The 22,221-nt window shown below is 40.4% G+C and overlaps 1 protein-coding gene across 1 annotated transcript in view; it reads right to left on the bottom strand.

Moving 5' to 3' along the window:
• RASGEF1B (RasGEF domain family member 1B) overlaps positions 1 to 22,221 on the bottom strand; it is a 528,807-nt gene that overhangs the window by 315,163 nt on the left and 191,423 nt on the right. Inside the window, exon 3 of the mRNA XM_087864047.1 lies at positions 21,286 to 21,339. Within this exon, the coding sequence (XP_087720173.1) occupies positions 21,286 to 21,339 (54 nt within the window). The remainder of the gene's footprint in view (positions 1 to 21,285; positions 21,340 to 22,221) is intronic.

Here is a 22,221-nt window from a genome sequence, read left to right as displayed (position 1 = left end):
TCCCAGATGCAGGCAGAAAAAGGTAGCAGCAGTAACTGTCTACACAGATGGGTGACAAAAAGCCTAACCTCCCAGGAGAATTGTGGTACCAGCTAAGGAACCAGGCAGGGTGGCCACCTATGGTATTAGGGGCGAAAGAGGAGTGAATTGACCTGGAAGAGACCAGGGATGGGTGAGAAAGCTGAACTAGCAGCAGTGTAGGAAAGAACGACCAGAAAGTGTGACAACCCAAGGAGGGCCCTAGAGGTGGATTTCTATCTCAGTGGAGATACAGAGTCAGGAATTTAGAATCTGGAAGATGAGAGTGAGCAATAAAGCAAACATGTCTGGATCAAACATGGAAGCAAATGGGATGGGGTTGGCCAGGGCTCCGTGCAGTTTTCTTTAATGCTACCTGTTATATGTGGTTTATATTACAGGTGTGTCAGTTTAATTCAAAGAACTGAACAGGGGTAGTCACATACTGAACTACAGACAATGCCAGAAATGTACCCACAGGCACCTTTAGCCTCCCCATATTTACATAAGGGGCATTTCATAAGAAAAAGAACTTTGAGATGAAAACCTACTCATACCTTTAGCTCAGTGGCTTTCAACTCTGACTGCACAGCAGAATCCTCCAGAGAGCTCCAAAATTTGTCAGTGCCCAGGCCATCTGCCAGAACAACTGAATCAGAATCTCAGGGAGGGGAGACCATTTCTGAAATGGTCTGCATATGCCCACTCCCCATCAAGTTGCCTTCCACAACATATCTTCCATAGCCTTCTTCTAGTTAGTCTACTGCAAATGTTATTTTCTTTACTGGACTATGAACCCCGACAAACAACAATTTCATCTTGTTCATCCCAGCGCTTGGTACATTGTAGATGGTCAATAAACATATATGAACAAGAGCTATAAAAATAAAACAAATGTCCAATGTGCTGGGAATGAAGAACAGAAACAGCTTAGAGATTCACTGAAGGCTCTAACACAGAGGTAACAGGTGATCAGAGTCCTAATGAAGAGCTTTCTTGGCAGAGTAGGAGGGAAAAGTTAAAGGGACAGAAGCATATCTAAGGACACAGAAGTGTAAGAGAGCCCAGCCAATTCAAGTGGTGTGGCATTACCAGTGTTATTATTCCTCTTTCTCTCTTATTCTAAGACCCTAAAGCCAGCAGGCTTTTGGTACTTGTCTCTACCTGATGTTGGCAAATTCTTGTCAATTTATATTAAAAATATCCTACCCCTGAGGTGACCCAAGAAATCAAATATTCTCATTCTTTACCCCTAAAACACATCTCATGACTGCATATTCTAACTGAAATGATTTCCTGAGTCATATATATTATACCCTACTTCTCTTTGGTTGTTCCCTATACTAGCTAAAATTCCTCTTTTTTCTTAAATGAAAATAGTTTACCTCCACTATCAAAAGTAGAGCGTTACTATAAAACCTATCCTAAGCATGAAATGGTATAAAGAGAAGAAGCAATTAGCATTTTGTAAAAGTGAAAATCCTCTTCTAATTTCCTTTGGCTAGCAAAAAGAAAGACAATAATGTAGGTCTTTCATAAAAGCAAAATGGCATAACACGAACCTTCAGGTAGCGAAGAAAAACTTGTCCAGGCCTGCAGATAACCACATTCTTCCATGCCAAGTCCTAAACATATCTGTGAATGGAGCTGTTATATACCACAATCTTCCACCGACTCAGTCTGCTATTTGCCCAATCTCTCTAGGAGTTAGTGTTTTGGTAAGCTAAACAGAAGAATAGAAGGTTCAAGAAGTTCCGATCAAATTTCCCTTGATTCGTTCATTCATGCATCAAATGTAAACAGAGCATCAACAGTGAAAAAAGAAGGTCCTGGTGGGTTTACAGTTCCTTAAAGTCTAAATTTTTGGCAAATGCCTCAAGGTCAGGTTTTTGAATACCTTATTAACACAGCTCTGAACATGTCTACAAATTCACCCAATTTTATAGAGGCCACTGTTCTTTTCCAATGTATAAGTTGCAAACACTATCTGTATCACTGTGGCAAAGGGATTTTAAAAATTGCTCCAGGTTATGGAAGACAAATCTTCAGATTGAAAATACAAAAGAAATTCCTTTATTACGTGGAAGTCCCCAAACTGCATCTACATGATCACTTCCTTTATCATATGAACACACTCCTAATCATCCCTAGTAGCAGCAGCAGTGGTGGCAAGGGTTAAAAACAGTCTACCTCCTGATTCACTGGAGTTTTGCACTTAAACTATTTTATACCCACCTATTTGTATACTTTGTAGTCTTCAAATTAACCTAATTATACAATCATCGAGAATGAGTTGTGTGCTCACTTATTCATTCATGCAAAAAGCATTTATCTAGAGATTGCTTTGTATCCTCATGTGGTTAAGTTATACCCTGGATCCATTCATTCATTTATCCATCATTCAACAGGCATTTATTAAAAACTAGCTCTGTTCCAGTGTCCAGTCTGGATGTGCTAGGAAGAACAGAAACAATAGTATTGTGGTTCCCTGCCTTTGAAGAACCAGCAGTACACAGGGTTCATCACAGTTTGATTCATGAAGAGGGGCACCCCCCCCCCAGCTTTTCTCATTAGTAAAGCATGAAACAGCACAACAAATTTCCCCAATTGAAACTTTCCTCTCTTTTCTTCCCTTCACAAAAACTATACAATTTGTTTAATCTCCCTCTGTCCTCCCATGCACTTTACAGAAATCAAACATGGTCTTCTTTTTTCACCTCTCCTTCCTTTTCTCTTCTCCACCCTCATGCCAAAGAACCACATTCATGCCATTCCAGCAGGTGCACAGTTAATCCACAAAAACACTTTTTATATTGGGCCTAAATGCTATTATAACCATTTGTCAAATGAGCAAATAGATGCTGAAATTAAGATACTGCCCCCAAACCACAGAAATCCATAATGAAACTGAATCTAAGATCTAGGTCTTCTCACAATATCATGCTAACTCCAATAATCTCCCTCAAATCAATCAATATTATTTTCCAAGAGCATAAACAACTAATTTTTGTAGACTCAATCTTATTTCAGTTTCCTTTATTCCTGGATTTACACCTATTCTTTCATCTTAAAATAATTTTTTCTTCTTTTATGGAGAAGATGGCAGAATAGGAGGACCCTAAACTCACCTCTCCCCAACAGATAGAACTAGATAACATCTACGTTAGTATAAATAACCTAGAAAATGACCCAAAGACCAGCAGAACAGATTCTTCATAGCTAAATATGGAGAAGAGGCCAAGTCAAAGAGGGTAGGAAGGGTGGAGACAAGGTTGGGAGCTAAACAGACTCCCGGGACAGTCCATAGGAAGGAGGGATATGGCAAGCACAGAGAGGGCAGAGGAACAGACCCCCTCACCAAGCACCCCAGGCATGGGGTATGCACACAGGGATGACAAATCCCCATAACATTTGGCTTTAAAACCAGAGTTTGAAAACTTCACAAGTTCTTACAATCAGTGGAACTTAACATCTAGAACCTAAAAAATCAGTGGGCTCACCTCCCAGAGAACTGGGAGGGTGATGGGAAACAAGTCCTGCCTTTAAAGAGAGCGCAATAAACAAACCCAGAGAGATACAGCATAGAAGTAGCAGTTTAAAAACACATGGGATCTACAGGAAGGAGATTTATTTACTAATCTCAGAGCATATGCTGGAGGGGCAGGGATCTTTGGGACATTTCTCCAAGAATAAAAGAGCAGCCCCCCAGCCTAGATACATGGACACCTGTAGGAACCAATGCCAACACTCTCCACCTAGCTTGCTAATAGTCTGCCCTGCCCCCACACACTTCCACACACCCACCCCCTCTGACGCAGCTAGCCTCTACAGTTTTCCCAGGTAGCTGAAGGTTCCCTCCCATAGCAGACCGGCATGGACCTTGCTGGCACCACACGCCTGGCCTCTGCATTCTCCTAAGGACCTGCTGCCTTTAATATGCCCTTGGCTGGGGCACATCCAAAGCAGTGCCACAAGTCTGGCGGTGTGAAAGCAGCCCTGACAAGGGCAGTACCACTCCAAAATGACTCCTGTCCCAGGGAGAAAGGAAGCTAGCCACAGATATCAGTCTGACTGCAACCCTAGCAGTGGGCTGGGGGCAGACATCTGGTCTGACTGCAGGCCCTACACACCAATGAAAGCTTCTAAGGGGACAAAATAGGGAAAGTCCCCTACAGTTCAGTGCTACTGCATCTCTCGCAAATACCCGGTCTGACTCAACTCAAGCCCAAACAGCCGGAGACTAGCCCACTAACAACACAGGAACAAAACCCTGCCCACAACAGGCAAAGAGAGCCAGGGCAGACAACTGGACTGAAGCAAAAGTGGCTCAGCCACAACAGTAGGGTTCATGAACACACATAGGAGAAACCCCTGAAGTGCCAGGCTCTGGTGAACAAGGGACACTGCACTTCAGGGCACTATAGGAACTCTTCTTCATAAAGCCATTACTCGTAGGAGCAGAAGTTGTAGTTGACTTTCCTAACACAGAGAAATAGACACAGACAAATAGACAAAATGAGGAGACAGAGGAATATGTCCCAGATGAAAAAAAACAGGACAAAATCACAGCAAAAGATCTAAATGAAACAGATAAGTGATATGTCTGATAGGGAATTTAAAGTAATGGTCATAAAGATGCTCAGTGGACTTGAGAAAAGAGTGGAGGACCTCAGTGAGACCTTCAACAAAGAGACAGAAAACAAGAAAGAACTAATCAGAGATGAAGAACTCAATAACTGAAATTAAAAATACACTAGGTTGAATAAATAGTAGACAACAGGAAATAGAAGAACGAATCAGTAACCTAAAGGATGAGTAATGGAAAGCAATCAAGCTAAACAAGAGAGAGAAAAATAATAATAAAAAATGAAAATAGACTAAGGGAACTCAACACCACCATCAAGTGTGATAACATTCACATTATAGGGATCCCAGGAGGAAAGAGAGGAAAGGGGGCAGAAATATTGCTGAAAACCTCCTAAATCTGGGGAAGGAAACAGAAATCCAGATCCAGGATGCACAAAGAGCCCCCAATGAAATCAACCCAAGGAAGTCCACACCAAGGCACGTAATAATTAAAATGGCAAAAGTAGTGATAAAGAATTTTAAAAGCAGCAAGAGAAAAAAAAAAACAGTTATACAAGGGAAACCCTATAAGGCTACTGGTTGATTTTTCTGCAGAAACTTTGCAGGCCAGAAGAAAGTGGGGCATGATACATATGAAGTGCTGAAAGAAAAAAATCTGTAGTCAAGAATATTCTATCCAGCAAGCTATCATTCAGAATAGAAGGAGAGATAAAGAGTTTCCCAGACAAAAGTAAAAGGAATTCATCATTCCTAGAAAGAAAGAAAGAAAGAAAGAAAGAAAGAAAGAAAGAAAGAAAGAAAGAAAGAAAAAGAGAAACCAGGGGTGCCTGGGTGGCTCAATCGGTTAAGTGTCTGACTTCAGCTCAGGTCATGACCTTGGGGGCCTGGGATGAAGCCCCCACCGGGCTCCATGCTCAGCAGGAAGTCGGCTTGTCTCCCCTCTTTCTCTACCCCTTCCCTCCACTCATGCTCTCTTTCTTTCTCAAATAAATAAAATCTTTAAAAAAATAAAAAAATAATAATCTGATTAAAACGGGCAAAAGACATGACCAAACATCTCTCCAAAGTAAACATACAGATGGCCAAAAGACATATGAAAAGATGTTCAATATCACTAATCAGGGAAATGTAAATCAAAACCACAATGAGATATCACCTCACACCTGTCAGAATGGCTAAAATCAAAAAGACAAGAAACAAGTGTTGGTGAGGATGTAGAAAAAATGGAACCCTCTTGCACAGTTGGTGAGAATGCAAACTGGTACAGCCACTATGGAAAACAGTATGGAAGTTCCTCAAAAAATTAAAAATGCAACTACCCTATGATCCAGTAATCACACTACTGGGTATTTACCCAAAAAATACAAAAACACTAACTGGAAAAGATATATGTACCCCTGTTTATTGCAGCATTAATTATAGCAGCCGAATTATGGAAGCAGCCCAAGTTTCCATCCATAGATGAATGGAAAAAGGTGTGGTATACTTCTTTGAATTGAAGAATTGAATACAATTGAATTCACACAATTGAATACTACTCAGCCATAAAAAGAGAATGAAATCTTGCCATTTGCAACAAGACGGGTGGATCTAGAGAATATAATGCCAAGTGAAATAGAGAAAGACAAATAGCATATGATTTCACTCGTATGCAGAATTAAGAAACAAATCAAAGAAAAAAAGAGACAAACCAAAAAACAGACTCTTAACTATAGAAAACAAACTGATGGTTACCAAAGGGGAGGGGGGTTACCAGAGGGAAGGTAGATGGGAGATGGGTAAATAGGTAAATGGGATTAAGAGTACACTTGTCATGAAGAGCACTAACTAATGCATAAAATTGTTGAGTCACCAGATTGCACACCTGAAACTAATGTAACGCTGCATATTAACTATACTAGAATTGAAAGAAAAGAAGGAAGATTGATTTAAAAAGAAAATAAAACCTTTTTGTTTTGTTTTGTCTTTTTACTTCACAGTTACAAATGGCAATAAAATAACATTAAGTTGAAGCCCAAGTGGCAGGTTTTCCTGACCAGGTCATGACTTTGCCTGATATTCACGGATTCCACTAGAAATAGTTTGTCTGCAAACAAAAGCCAACTTTTATCTGTTTGTTATTATTTGTTGTTTTGAGTATACTAGACACAAATGTTACATTAGCTTCAGGTGTAAAACGTTCTGATTTAACTTTTAAAATGCTGAGGTAGCAAGCTTGGTTCTAAGGATGTTGAATGGGTGGTTCAATAAGTGATCTAGCTTCCTTTGTTTATGAATGGAAGTCAAGATAAGAATCTACAGACACTCCGGCTTTCTCAATCCTTTAAATCCACACACTGCTGAAATGCACATTACAGAGATAGAGAGCATTAGAAACATAAACATGGATTTCCTCTAGCAACTGATTGGTGTCTGGAGGAACAAAAAGACCAACATTTTGGTTAATTAACCTTCACACTTTTCTAGAACTAGGAGTCTTGTGAGCAAAGACTTTGAGCTACTCACCACCTTGGAGAAGCAGACTATCTGAGCATCCTATCTGTCCAGATTAGGATTCTAAGACTCCCTACTTATGAAACTGAGCTGGGACCATCTGACCACATACGTTAATGGACTAAGACACAGGAGCTGTATTTGGATAAAAGAGAAGGCAGACAATTTGGTGCAAGGGTGTTCAGGAGAAAGGAAAGATATACACGAGGAGGGGGTGAATGAGCATAGTGGAGGAGACGCTATGGCATATACCTTTCCTCCTAGGTTTAAGAACAGGTCCTGTGCCTCAGTGGGGAGGGTGGTAAGATCTCAACTGGAAGACACTGTGTTCATGAAAGACTGTGGAACTCTAAGAACAAGCAGTGCTATTCTGAAGCCTGAGGGCCCAGGTTCTTTGCAGACCTGAGGAGAGAGGCGTTCTCCAATTTTATCACTGAAGAAGAGCAGCACCCTGCAGGGTTGTGGAGCAGAGCCACGAAGCAGTGGTGCCCGCCTGCCCACCAGGCTGACAGGTGAGCAGTGTTTTCGTGGAAAGCGGACAGCCAAAGCAAAGACAAGCTTCCCTCAGGTGACCAGTTAGCAGACCTCCATTAGGAAACCTGAGAAATTCCTTTGAAAAACTCTGAGGAACTTCCAAAAACACATGCTGAGAGAAACGTGGCCAAGAATTAAATTGTCTCTGTCGGCAGGTGGGTGCTAAGAACAGGCATGATATGGTATTCAGTGCTGGTATCTGGGCTCACAGCTTGGGGAGGGCGTATTCTGTAATGCCTCCTTAACTTGTGCATAACAAGAGGGTATCAATAAGAGATAGAAAGAGGATAACAATAAGAGAACAGACTCTCAGAGGCAGAGCCAGAGGCCTGGGAAAGTATCCCCTAGAAAGAGAAGTGAGGCCTACCCAAGGTAAGGGGCCACACAGACGTCAGGATTACACAGCCAGCAGCTGCCGTGAGTCTGTGTCCCCTTTCTGGCGGTAGGAAGCGATGTGGTTATTTCCCTCCTGTCTCACCACGATCTGTTGCGTGTGTGTGGACGGAGAGATACTTTGCTGTGGAAGGGGGTGGAGAGATCTGTCTCTAGATCAAGAGAAACTTGATGTAGACTCTGATGAGATTTGAGTTTGATGTCATCACTGGGCAGTAACTCCTTGAGGTGGGTACTTTTATTATCTTCACTTTAAAAATGAAGACATGTTACACCCAAATCCATTCATACTGAAAAGGTCTCTGTGCGGGTGAGGTGTTTCTCCTTCTGGTCAAGGTTAATTTCTGCATTTGTGCTCTAGGCTCTCGTGGCCAGCACCCTTTCTTCTCCATCTCCAAGACATTCCTACACCAACTGATTTCTCTTTTCTCAACATCTTCAAACTCTGGGAACCCTCTCTATTGTCTCATTAGATTTGTCTCCTTTTGTGTCTGTTGTTTTGTTTAACCCCTGAAAAAGTACTGTTCCCCAGATTTCTCCTTTCACCTGGTTTCTCACCTTGCTCTTTTCAGTCTAAGGCTTTTTTTTTACTCTCAAGGCTTTAATAACCATATCCCTAGTTGGTCACTCCCACATCTAAATCTTAAGTAATACTATACTTCGCTGAGGCACTCAATAACATAATATTTCAATTTTGCATTTATGTTTTTGTATTTTCTAGTTTGAAAACAAAGCCCATATCAACTCTGGATTTCAGTCTGACTTATAATAGTAATACGTTGCATAAAATGCTTTTCTGGCTGTCCTTGACCACAGTGTGGAAGCTTGTTATTGACTTTCACTCACTAAACCTTTCTAAACTATTAAAGTAAAAATAATTTCTCAAGAAAAAAAAAAGAAAGAAAAGAAAAAGAAAGGAGCAAAGTGTGATATAGAGAGGCTCAGTAAATTGGTGGGCATCACAGAGTTAAGGCTGGAGACAGCCTTTTATTTGGTCAGTTTGGTTCCAGAGTCATTTAGTACTTACATAAAACTAGAAATTATATCCCGTGATGCTATAAATAGTCTACAGATTACCTAGCCTAAGTTTACCAATAAATAAATAACAACTCTTTGATGTGTAGAAGTACATTGTCACGTTTTTTCAGAGGACCAAAAGATTTTTTAAAAATTTTAGAGAGCCTGGAAGAACACTGAGGAAATGTTCACACAAAGCATTTCCCCTATCATGATTAAGACTAAAATCAAAGAAAGAAAGCCAGATGCTCTGGTTGGAGCAGGACGGGAAGCTACACAGTCAGTGGTCCTCATTATGACCATGTGATTTGTAGCTCAGCACAACTCTGCAAGGAAAGTTGAGCAGAGTTCTGTCTTCCAGCATATCTCTGTCTTTTATAAGTAAAGAGTCTTTTATAAGAAAAGAGTCTACCAAAGGGCATCTCTGTAGCAACCTGAGCAGAAGGTGCTGCCTGGCTGCGCAACAGGGGCACACAAAACATTTGCAAGCCTGCAGGATGCTTCCTCTGAGACACTGGCAGCACTGCTTCTGACTCCTGAGACTCAAAGCCCCTTAAGAGATAACAGGGAGATGTCTCTCAAAATGCCAGATTACCTTTGATGACACGAGACCAGCCTCAAGACCTCTTCCTGCTTGAATAACCTTGGGATTTCCAGATTTCCATTATGCAAGATGACAAGCTCTGATTCAGCCACAGTGCACCTTTTCATTAGACACCTTCTGCTTCTTCCAGATGCCGACCTTTGTGGCTCTCCACACAGAAACTGAAAACACTTTCCTTTTTGTCTTTGTCCCACCTCTGGGACTGCAGGAGAGGAAAGACTTGGCCAGAAACCTCTCTCTAAAGAACACCAAGTGGAAAGAGACCCCTCGTCATGAGGACACAGCACCTGCCTTTCCCATGGAGACAGGTAGACACTTGACGCAGGCTTTTGGGAGAGCAGCAAGTCCCTGGAAGCAGCCCTCCGCAGCTCTTTTCACAGGCAACCATGTTCAGGTGCTTTTGTGGCAAGCTGCCAGCTCAAGGCTCTAATTAATTAAAAGGCTCTTCTTGCCAGGGATATTGGCCATTTGACATCTCAGTTGGAGACTGGAGCTCATGAAGGTTCAGCTTTAGAAGAACAGCTCTGCTGTTATCACTTTTGATCTCCCCAGTGGGAAAACCCAAGTGCCCAGAGTTGCAATAATCATGTTAAGTGCCAGTTTCCTTTGCCAAAAAACAGTACACTCTTTTCTTTATCCCTCCCTTGGGGAAAACTCCCACTGAGTCATTTACTGGGTTCTCTGCTTATCTTGCAATTCCACACCAGCAGCATCATTTTTTTTCAACATATGTAGGCAGTTCCACAAGCCCGCACGGTCTGTGGTTTTAAAGATCATTAAATTTAGCCTCAACCCCAAAGCAGGACAGAGCACATGATCTCCTGCAACAATATTTAAAATGCAAGCAACATTGGAGAGTTATCTCACTAATTTCCATGCGGCAGGCAAATCTTTGAAAAAACCATCCTTCAACCTCTGACTCAACATAAACAGTCCTGGCCACAAAGCAGATAGAACCCAGAGGTGCATTTCGATGTTATCCTGATGAGAGAAGAATGGGAGGGGGACACTGACAAAATTAGTGGCTCTCCCAGGGAAGATTACTCACAACCTTTTCTCCGCTACCAAAGCATACAGAACTTACCCTGTTGTGATTTATCCAAGTATAGTATTGCCCACCCCCTAAACTATGAGTTCATTCATGACAGGGATTCTTTCATCCTCTATCCTCCAAATAACCATATCTTTCGTCCTCTATCCTCCAAATAATCACGGGAGACTTTCAATATGTATGAAATAGTAAATTAATTAGGTCTAGGTGAATCCAAACCACCCTCTCAGTCAGGTCCTAAAGATTTGAATTAATTGAAGTGTCTGTGGGTAGTAGGATGGGGAAATGGACACAATTTATAACTTATACCTTGTTATCTGATGTATTAGGTCAAGGAAAGAGAAAAGGAAGGAAGGAAGGAGGGAGTAGAGAAAGCTAAATAGAGAAATGAAGAAAATGAAAAGAAGAATAAAGAAAAAAGAGAAAGAAATTTATGAAAGTTATTGAGATGCACAGGCTAGAAATTATGGTTGCAAAAATGCCTGGTGTTAGGTTATATCTATAAAAAAAAAAGAGGCAAATATAGGCTAATGGGCAAAAGAAACCCATATATTAACATTTAGAAAAGGCAATGGATATACATTTATTTGAGGGACAGGAATATTTTATAGTTTATTCTATACCTCCAAGCAAGTGATAAAGCGCTTTTACCTGCCTGTGTATATTCTAGGTGCTGGCATAAGAAGACATACAAAGAATAGGTTCTCCCCCTTCCTTTCTTTTTCATTTTGAGCCTTCTGCTGGAAGCTTTTGGTGGAATGATCCTATGCCAAGTTTATTAATTAACAAATATTATTAAATGTCTATTACGGGCTCAAAATTGTGTCAGTGCTGGTACAGAAAAGTATAGTCACCACACTATTAGGAAGGTTTTATGTTTCATTTATTAAGAAATGCTTTGCTCTTATAGAGCTGAAACCCATAACAATATTGAACTTGACTGCATTCTCATTACGGAGAATTAGAATTACTAAGAATTAGAGACCCATACAAGGTATTTCTCAGTGCAACTACAGCTTATATTTTTGCAAATGTGCATTTTAGCCCAAGTCTATTGATGTACTTTCCTTGGTGTTGTTGCTCTTTTAGAGCGAAAAGATGAAGTGAGGCTCAAAGTACCAAGGTTCAAATTATTCTCTGCAAGCATAGGGATGGAATAATGAACATCTCTTACGGAGACACTGCTCTAAGATTTTTACATGGAGCCATCTGTTCAATCCGTAACAACAGTTCTATAGGTTGATACCATGACTTGTCTCATTTTATACATGAGACAAGTGAGGCACAAAGTAGCTGAGTAACTTGGACAAAGTTGTAGAGTTGATGGGTGGTGGAGCTGGGACTCCAGTCACAGAAATTGGTCTTCAGAGCCTGTGCTCTTGACCCCTGCCCTATACTGCATCTCAGGAGAGCGGGATTGGAAAAATGCAATAGTAAAAATCAAAACCAGACAATATGAGATGAAAGAAGAGTGCGTGGAATCCAGAAACACCTTTCTTATCCCAAATATTGCAAATCAATGCTAAGAGCTCTTTCTTGGCTGGGAGAGTGAGGCAGGGGGAGGCAGGGAGGCAAGGAAAGAGGAAGAGCTGAAGTGCTTCCCCTGTGTTCAGAGAAATACAATTGTCCTTCCCATAAATTGGTGGCCTGTGTTGGCACATATGAAAAAAGGATAGAAATTTGCAAAGATATATATATCACACCTTATCCAGCAGAGAGCACTACATCAAGTCAGCAAAAACAGCACTCTGCCAAAAACGAACCTTCCTAACTTCCAAAAAAATCTATTTAAAAAGTAGAGGTGCCTGGGTGGCACAGCGGTTAAGCGTCTATGTTCGGCTCAGGGCGTGATCCCGGCGTGATGGGATCGAGCCCCACATCAGGCTCCTCCGCTAGGAGCCTGCTTCTTCCTCTCCCACTCCCCCTGCTTGTGTTCCTTCTCTCGCTGGCTGTCTCTATCTCTGTCGAATAAATAAATAAAATCTTAAAAAAAAAAAAAAAGTAAACAACATTCAAATTTACTCGAAATAATACCCTTCACTGTGACTGCTCCAGAATGTAGGATTCTGTCTTTCAGGGGGTAGGGAGGGGAGGACAGAGGAATTCCTCCAATGCTGACAGGGTTGGTCTGGTCTTTATGCCCTTTCTCGGGGCATGGGAAGAAGCCACCATGACCTACTAGCCCAGAAATTCTGCCAAGAAGCTGAGAGTCATGGAACTCTGCCTAGCCAGCTTTGTGGAGGTCAATGAACACTGTCTAGACATTAAGTCTTGATCTTTGAAAGAGGAAGCCAGATACAGTATAGTTTCAAAAGGCTGAGGAACCAACTGAGAGTAAATATCTTAACTGCTGATATTACTATCTTGGACTGTGTTTACCCAGAGACCTATTCATCAACACTGAAGAAAAACTTGAATTTTCCAATAGCCCATTATGTTCTAAATTCTTAATCATCTCTTCCTAAAGGAAGAGTGAAGGTAGTGAAGCATCAACTATGTCTATTAAAAATAAAAATACCACACAGGAGGCTAAGAGATGATGTGGGCACATGCTCTGCACACTCACACATCACTGGTAATGGTGGAGGGCACTCAGGTCAAAGCCAAGGGTGGACAGAATAGGTAGCACAGTCAACACAACCACAAATAATCCCATAAATTACTGCCACCAACAGATAGATTTCCTTCAGGTTTCCATATATTCTAAAACCAACACTTTTTTAAAAAGATTTTATTTATTTATTTGAGAAAGAGAGAGCACTAGAGAGAGAGAGAGAGCAAGCACAAGTGGGGGCAGAGGCAGAAGCAGACTCCCAGCTCAGCAGGGAGCCTGACATGGGGCTTGATCCCAGGACTCTGGGATCAAGACCTGAGCCGACAGCAGATGCTTAACAGACTGAGCCACCCAGGCACCCCCAAAACCAATACTTTTTATATGATAGGGATACACTTCCTAAAGATACTACCTTTAAAAGTTGTCACTGAGGGCAGATCATTCAGTTGAGCATCTGACTCTTGGTTTCAGCTCAGGTTAAGACCTCATGGGTTCTGAGATCAAGCCTCACGTGGGGCTCTGTGCTCAGTGCAGAATCTGCTTGGGATTCTTTCCCTCTTCCTCTCCCTCCTCTTCTGTGTGGCTCCCTCTCAAATAAACAAATAAATCTTTAAAAAAGAAAAAAGTTATCATTGACAAGGGTTAAGATATCAGAAATCCAGGGAGAGAGAACAGAGGGACAAACAGAGAGTGAAATGGAGCACCTCCCAACAAAAATGTTAACAATAAAATATCAAAATGGTAGCTGAATTTTTAAAATAAACTCTCCAACCTGAGGGACCTATTTTTATGATAACAGGGATTTGGGCTAGGATTCTAGATTACCATAAACAGATGAAAGTTACAACAGGATAAAGCAGGTCATTTTGATACCAAACCAGAAAACACCTATTTTTCATTTCTAAGTAATTTGTGAAACAGAAATCTCTGACCTTTACCCCATCCCTGGGATTCATTTTATTTCTTACCCTCATCCCATCCATCACCCTCACCTGTCCATCACCCCTAACCTATCTCTGACCTGTACCCCAGGGGTGGGAGTCAGGGTCAGAGCCAAGAGCCTCTGAGAAGGAGTGAGGATATATGTTTTGCCCATTGCTTCAAATTAAAACACTGGAAGTTCAGTAGTGCTGCCACAGAACATCCCTACACAAAAATAGCTGAGTCAACATGTCTGGGTCTGAATATCTTGCACTGAGAGATTTAAAAGTATCAAGACACAACGATATAAATATCAATGAGCATAAAACAGGTAGCAAGAGACATGGGACATGCTTGAGGATCATTCTCTGCTGCTCATCCCTCAGTACACATCTCCCCATAAGTCAACTTTAGTGAAATAGTGTAGGGTGGAGAGGTTACAGAGGAAAGAAATCAGAAGATATGAATTAGGCCTATCCTCTAGGAGTCTGCTTTGAGTTTACTATGCGTCCTAGAGTAAGTCACTTCATATCTTGGCATATCCATTTTTCTTCTGCAACATATTAATAGTAATAACTGCCTTGCAATAGGAGGCACCCAATAAATAATCATGAATGAATGAATGAATGAATGAATGAATTCATATATATCCCCTACATGTTTTTAGGTTCTGCAAATTAAAGAGTGAACTGGTCTTTTACTGAAAATAAGAACAGGGATTCTTACAACTCTATAAGGTAGTGTTTAGGAAGTAGGATATTTGCTATCTTTCACTGAACACTTCAATCCACGCCCCACCCCTGCCCAGCTATCCATTAACACCTTATTTTATTGCAGAAATTGCATGGTGCACTGGGTGTTATATGCAAGTAATGAATCATGGAACTTTACATCAAAAACTAGGGATGTACTGTATGGTGACTAACATAATATAATAAAAAAATACTATTAAAAAAAAAGAAATTGCCTTCAAAAATAAACCCCGAATATAAGTATTCTTTTCTCAACTCCTAGGAAAAGGATAAAAAAAAAAAAAAAAACCCTGCTTTTTTTTAACACAATAGCCCCAGAACGATATTACATTAATGGACAATCATGTATTCAGCAAATCCATTCATTCAATAAACCTTTATTAGCTCTTACTACTAGTGGGGTATTATTATTCCTAACAGAATCCATCATTGTTCCTCCCCTCCAAGAGATGAGAGTTTAAGGGGAAACTGAACTCATAAATAAGTATTTAGAATCCAGTGGCAGAAAGAAGTAGCAAAACACTAAAGCAATGGTTCTGACGTCAGACTGCCTGCATTCACATCCTGGCTCCAACACCTGCTACTGGTGTATCTTTGAATAAGATCTTTCATGTCACTAGGCCTCAAATTCTTTATCTATAAATGGTAGTAATAATTTTACTTACCTGAGAGGGCTGTTACAAAAATCGAATGAGAGGATCCATGTAAAGTACTTTTCACAGGGCTGAAAATATGGTAAACACTTGACAAGTTTTGTGGTTGTTGTTAGGTGTTATATCTTGGTGTAAGTACAAAACATAATGAACTCTGGAGGTAAAACCACTCATCTTTCCTGGAGAGACCAAGAAAATCTTTGAAAAGCAAATGACAATATTAAGGGTCTCTCCATAGAAGACTAAGTTTTTAAGAGACAAGAAATGGAAGATAGCATTCAAGAAGAGGAAACAATTTGTACATGGGCACAAAGTTACCAAAAAGTTTTGCATTTGGAGCAGTCTGCTCAAGACCTCTAGACTCCAGCACCTAGTAAAATACCAAGAGATGAGGCTAAAGATAATGCGAATGACTTGTCAAGTTATGCAGGAGTATGGGGGTATGGGGTCTATTCTGAATAAAATTTGAATCCCTTAAATGCTTTTAAATAAGATTTGATGCGAACAGTTGTGTTTGTTGTGTGTTTTCTGGAAAGTAACTCTGGTAGTGTTTTAGAAAATGGAAAGAAGAAGAGAGGACTTGATGTAAGAAAAGAGCAAGGAGGGAGCTGTTACAACCTTCCAAAGAAAGAATAAGAAGGGAAGGAAACAGATGGTGGAGAGATTCTAGGGGCATCTCAAAATGGAATTTACAGAATTTGATCCAAGCTAGTTGGATGTGGGAAGTAAAGGAACAAGAGAAGTCAAGGATGACACTGACATTCCTAGCTTGGAATGGTAAAGCCATTGACTGGAGTGGTGAATATAAGAGAAGAGAGTTCAGGATGGGAAAGAATACGTGTAAAAAATGTATTTACATTAAGACATGGTCTGTGGGAACCAAAGTGGGAAAGACCTCTGGGGTTTTTTTTAATTATTATAATATTTTTTTATTATATTATGTTAGTCACCATACAGTACGTCCCTGGTTTTTGATGTAAAGTTCAATGATTCATTAGTTGCGTATAACACCCAGTGCACCATGCAATACATGCCCTCCTTACTACCCATCACCAGCCTATCCCATTCCCCCACCCCTCCCCTCTGAAGCCCTCAATTTGTTTCTCAGAGTCCATAGTCTATCATGCTTCATTCCCCCTTCTGATTACCCCCCCTTCTTTATCCCTTTCTTCTCCTACCGATCTTCCTAGTTCTTATGTTCCATAAATGAGTGAAACCATATGATAATTATCTTTCTCTGCTTGACTTATTTCACTTAGCATTATCTCCTCCAGTGCTGTCCATGTTGCAGCAAATGTTGAGAATTTGTTCTTTTTGATAGCTGAGTAATATTCCATTGTATATATGGACCACATCTTCTTAATCCAGTCATCTGTTGAAGGGCATCTCGGCTCCTTCCACGATTTAGCTATTGTGGACAATGCTGCTATGAACATTGGGGTGCATATGGCCCTTCTCTTCACTATGTCTGTACCTTTGGGGTAAATACCCAGTAGTGCAATGGCTGGATCATAGGGTAGCTCAATTTTTAACTTTTTAAGGGACCTCCACACTGTTTTCCAGAGTGGCTGTACCAACAATGTAGGAGGGATCCCCTTTCTCCACATCCTCTCCAACAATTGTTTCTTGCCTTGTCAATTTTTGCCATTCTAACTGGCGTAAGGTGGTATCTTAGTGTGGTTTTGATTTGAAGACCTCTGGTTAATCAGCATCACAGATCTAGGGTTCAGAAGAGATTTCATTACTTGAGACACAGATATGAGAGTAATTTTCTTAAAATAGACCCCATCTGAACAGGCAACACTGCCCAGAGATTGTTGATTATGCGCATGGTACTATCTATGCAAAATATTGTAGGGGAATGTCTGTAGGTTAAATAAATACTGTTGAAATAGTATAGTTGTATAGATTCAAAGTTGGTTGAATAATAATCCTACCTCCCCATCAAAAAACTAAACAAAAAAGTGGATGAATTGACCAGAGTTGTCCAATGACAAGGACCTATTCTGGCTCCCTGCTTTCATAACTCCATCTATATGAGTTATATCCTTTCTTCTTTCCCTGATATTATATAGCACGATGTGCCCCTCCATCTATCTAAGGTTAATGCTGTGCTTTGGCATCTCCTTGCCTTTCTATTGTCTTCTTTCTAGCATTTAAACACATTTGTTCAAATCTACCCCATCCTAAGAGACCCTCCCTCAACCCAATAGCCCCCCACTAACTATTCATCTCTTTCCTTCCTTGCGCAACATATTCCTTTAAAGACTAGCCTACCATTTCTATTTCCTTCCTCACTCAATCTTAAACCCACTGTAACCTGGTTTCTGCACCCATCACTTGGATCTCACTAAAACCAACAATGACCTATGATATTGATAAACCCAGTGGATGCTTTTCAGTCCTTATTTTATTTAACGTCCCAGCAAGAGTTTTGATACAAGTGACTACCTCATTTTTAATGACTTCCTTTTTATTGATTTGATTTCTGTGACACTATATTCTTCTGATTTCTTCCAACATCTATGGCCCTATCTTCTCACTTTCCTTCACAGGAAATAGTCTTCTCCCAGGCCTTATATACCAATACTCCCATATTCTTATAAACACTCTTCATTTCCCCTCCACACATTCCCTGGGCAATCTTGTCCATTCACACTCTGTTAACCATTTTCTATATGCGTATTTCTCCCATATTCATATTTCTATCCTAGAATGCTATCCTGAATTATAAATCAACATGTCCAGATGCCTCCTAGTCATCTTTGCTGGGAGCTCTTACAAACACCACAAACCTGACATGTACCAATCTGAACTCATCAACTTCCTCCCTGACCCTATTACCTAAGAAAATGGCACTGTCATTCTGCCAGTTGCCCATGCCAGAAATCAAGGAATCATCCTTAGCTACTTCCTCTACCATATATCCAAACTCTTATCATATCCTGTCGATCTTATCACCCAAATATCTCCCGATCTTCAACGTTATTATTCTAATCCTGGCCACTACCATCTCTTGTCTAGATTATAGCCTTATACCTAGACTTTGTGTCTGATATCTTGCTTCTTCTGTTCTTCAGCATCCAAATGATTTTAAAATGAAAACCATATCAAGTCGCATACACCTACCCCCTCAAGTAAATATTTCTTGTTACCCTTAGAAAAAATCCAAATTCCGGTTTTACAAGCCCCTCCATAATCAGGTTTTTGTTTTGTTTTGTTTTTTTGGTCTCACTGTTTATCATTCTCTATTTCAAGTTGCAATTTTCAGACCTTCTGAGCATTTTATCATTCTCCACTTCTACCTCCAGACTTTCACACTTGGTGTTTCTCTGCCTCCACCTTGTCTTCATGTGGCCAAATCCCATTCTTCGGATATCTGCATGAAGGCCACTTCTTCAGGAAAGTTTTCTCTGACCCTTAGATTAGGTTAAGTTCCCTTGGTGTAAGATCTTGTAACCTCCCAACTTAAAAAAAGAACCATATCATCCATCACAGTTTTACTTGTCCAATGACTACCCATACGTTCTATGAGGGAAAAGGTCATATGTGACTTGCTTGCCGTGATATTCCAGTTCATGTCACATAAGCAGGTGCTCAGTGATCACTTGGTAACTGTGCTGGATGAATCAAATTGAGTCAATAGAGACTGACCATGCTACTCTACTTTGTGCATGACAAGAACTGAGAGAGGTAGTAAATAAGCTGGATAACAGAACTGGGTTTATAAATTATCTTGATTGATCAAAATTGTAAAAATGAATAAAATAAATATAATGGTCTATATTCACACTCAAAGACTTATTTACATAAATATAAAAGAAAGTCATGTTTTAATAGCAGGTCATGTGAAAATGTCTTAAGAGCATGCACAAGGACTTCAAATTTCACATGGCCCACAGAGGGACATGGCTAATAAACAGAAACTGATGCCAACTTACACTGTATTAGTAGAATATTAGTGTTACACTAAAGAAAGCCTACAGCTTGTCCTTTCATCATAGCCCATGTCTTATGTTGTACCTGGCACACACCAAGTATGTAAGCAAATCTCCTGAAGGAGGAGAGAAAAGTCTCAAAGTGCTTTTGCCAAACTGACCACATCTGAAGAACAATACACAATTTTTGGACACTGGTAACAAAGAGTATGCAAAAAAAAAAAAGTATAACCTAGATTAGAAGCAATAATAATACCTAATATAGCACTGATTATATATTGAGCACTGTTTAAGCACTTTATATATATTAACTCATCTATAATATGAAGTAGGTACAGTTACTACCCCCATTCTACAGTGATAAAAGTGAGGCACAGATAGCTTATGTGACCACAGTTACATTGGTAGTAAGTGGCTGAGCCAAGTTTTGAAACCAAATAGCCAGCAACCAGCAGCCCACACTTCTGGAAATCAATTATAACAATATTCTACTAGAAATAAAGAAGGAAAACCATTAGCCCAGGAGTGAGCTGGGGAGAAGATTCAGAAGAAACATCAGGCAGAAATCAAAAGGAAACATATCCTGGCTCAGTAAAATGAAGAACTTTCTAAAGCTTTGATTTGTCTCACTGGTGAACAGTCAGGGTCTTTGGGTTCCCTGTTAATAGAGTATTCAAGGACAGGCTAGAAGTCCATCTATACATGACATCAAGGGCAGTCCCACTCTGGGAAAAAAGGTGAGACTGGAGAACCCCTAAAGTCCCTTCATTCCCTGGATCTGTAATGTTAAGAATACGAGATGGACCTCAATCTCAGACAGCCCAGACCAAGACAAACACAGCAGAACTCAATCAAGATGGAGATTTAATAGGCAACAAAAACTATCAAGATAATGAAATGGATGGCATTCAGAATAGTGGGCCCTCACATCACCTTTAAAGATGAATATCCCAACTACCTATTACCATATCAAGCGAATTCAGAAGCAGAAACAGCACAGCAAAACAATGTCATGCTATAAAACCCTAAGAAATGCCAAGTTACTAATATATGAGGCACAGGTCAACTCTTTATGCACCTGGTTTTTCATATCAATAGATAGTGTCAAAAAATTTATTTGAGTTGTTCAGGCTGTGAAATCGTTTCTTTCCCCTCAAGAAGGAGAAGATCTAGTTAAACCTGAGATTAAAGAGGCGGATAAAAGTGCCCCCTCGTCTGCGAAGGCCAGGAATTAGACATGCTGCTACTGCTACAGCAGGCAGTCTCCAGACAAGATCTATTACAGGGACGTCTTCCATCAGATGCTAGCGATGCTAATCCTTTTGCAAAGCATGACAGCTTCTCAAACTTGACTGTGGTGAATCCAAACCAAATTTTTATGCTATATGCTCAGCTTTCAAAATAAAAAATCATTTTTATATTGTGTTGAGTTTAGGTTTATTACATTTAAATTTGGAAACAAGAATATAGATGCCTGCAATGCAGCTTGTCCTGGACTCCCTTGATACTCATCTTGCAGAATAAAATGTCAGATAATAGCGAGATAGATACATGCAACCAGAGCTGCTTGATAACAAAATGCTGTCAAACGGTAACAGAGTTTTCCACATCCTTAAAGAGAACCATTCAAATTTCCTTCTCTAAAGAAAGAGAGCTACAACATGTCACCAGAACATTCTCATTGATCCTGTAGCTTTTCAACTGAATGTCATCAACTCTGAAGCATTTAGTACTCTGACAGCAAGTTGGAAATTTTAGAGGCTGACTTACCTTTTTGCAGTCAGATAAGGACTTTTCGCTGGCCAATGCGCTGAAAATGGTGGTCTATAAAACAAGAAAGTGGGTGACACAGTAGAATCATCAAAGTGTAATGATATTGACTCTGTCTTTTTCATTTCTTTTTTTTTTTAAGATTTTATCTATTTATTTGACAGAGAGAGAGAGAGAGACAGCCAGTGAGAGAAGGAACACAAGTAGGGGGAGTGGGAGAGGAAGAAGCAGGCTCCCAGCAGAGGAGCCTGATGTGGGGCTCGATCCCAGAACGCCAGGATCACGCCCTGAGCCGAAGGCAGAGGCTTAACGACCGAGCCACCCAGGCCCCCTGTCCTGTTCATTTCTAATCCATGGTGGGCACCACTTCTTATGACCCCATTGATTTCCCTGGATTTTTAAAAAATACCTTCCCTTCACTGTTCCCACTACCAACTACCCTACCCAAGCTGGAACATAGATTATGGGCCAACAACAATAGAGTGAGATAAGGACTCTTATTTATCTTTGTTTCACAAGTTACCTGCAGCACAATTCAGTTAATTGTCAAAAATCACATACCTTGGAGAGAGGTGAGTAATCAAAGCCAAGAAGTCTGACCCTAGAACCCACATTCTCAACCACACATGGTACTCTCTGTCTTTCTCTTGAAGAGATATGTGCAAAATGTCAAGTGCCAAATGATTCAAATGAAACCTATTATGAGTCTGAGTAATGAAGGGGAAGTTCTCCCCATTTAAGAGATTTGTGAATCTGAACAGCAGTACCAGATATTGTCATCTGATCTCTATTTTCTTTAGCGCACTTGCTCTCCACATGACTTATTTTTTATATATTTTTGTGTTTATTTTCCTGGCCTCATGAACCACTAAAAAGGCACTTTAGCATACAAGGCCAGTTGGGATTTATATGCACGTTTGTTCCTTTTGGACTATC

The sequence above is a fragment of the Ursus americanus genome, chromosome 8, assembly GCF_024610735.1.
Source record: "Ursus americanus isolate L20-20 chromosome 8, mUrsAme1.1.p, whole genome shotgun sequence".
Classification (NCBI taxonomy): Eukaryota; Metazoa; Chordata; class Mammalia; order Carnivora; family Ursidae; genus Ursus; species Ursus americanus.
This window is presented reverse-complemented; position numbering and strand designations above follow the sequence as displayed.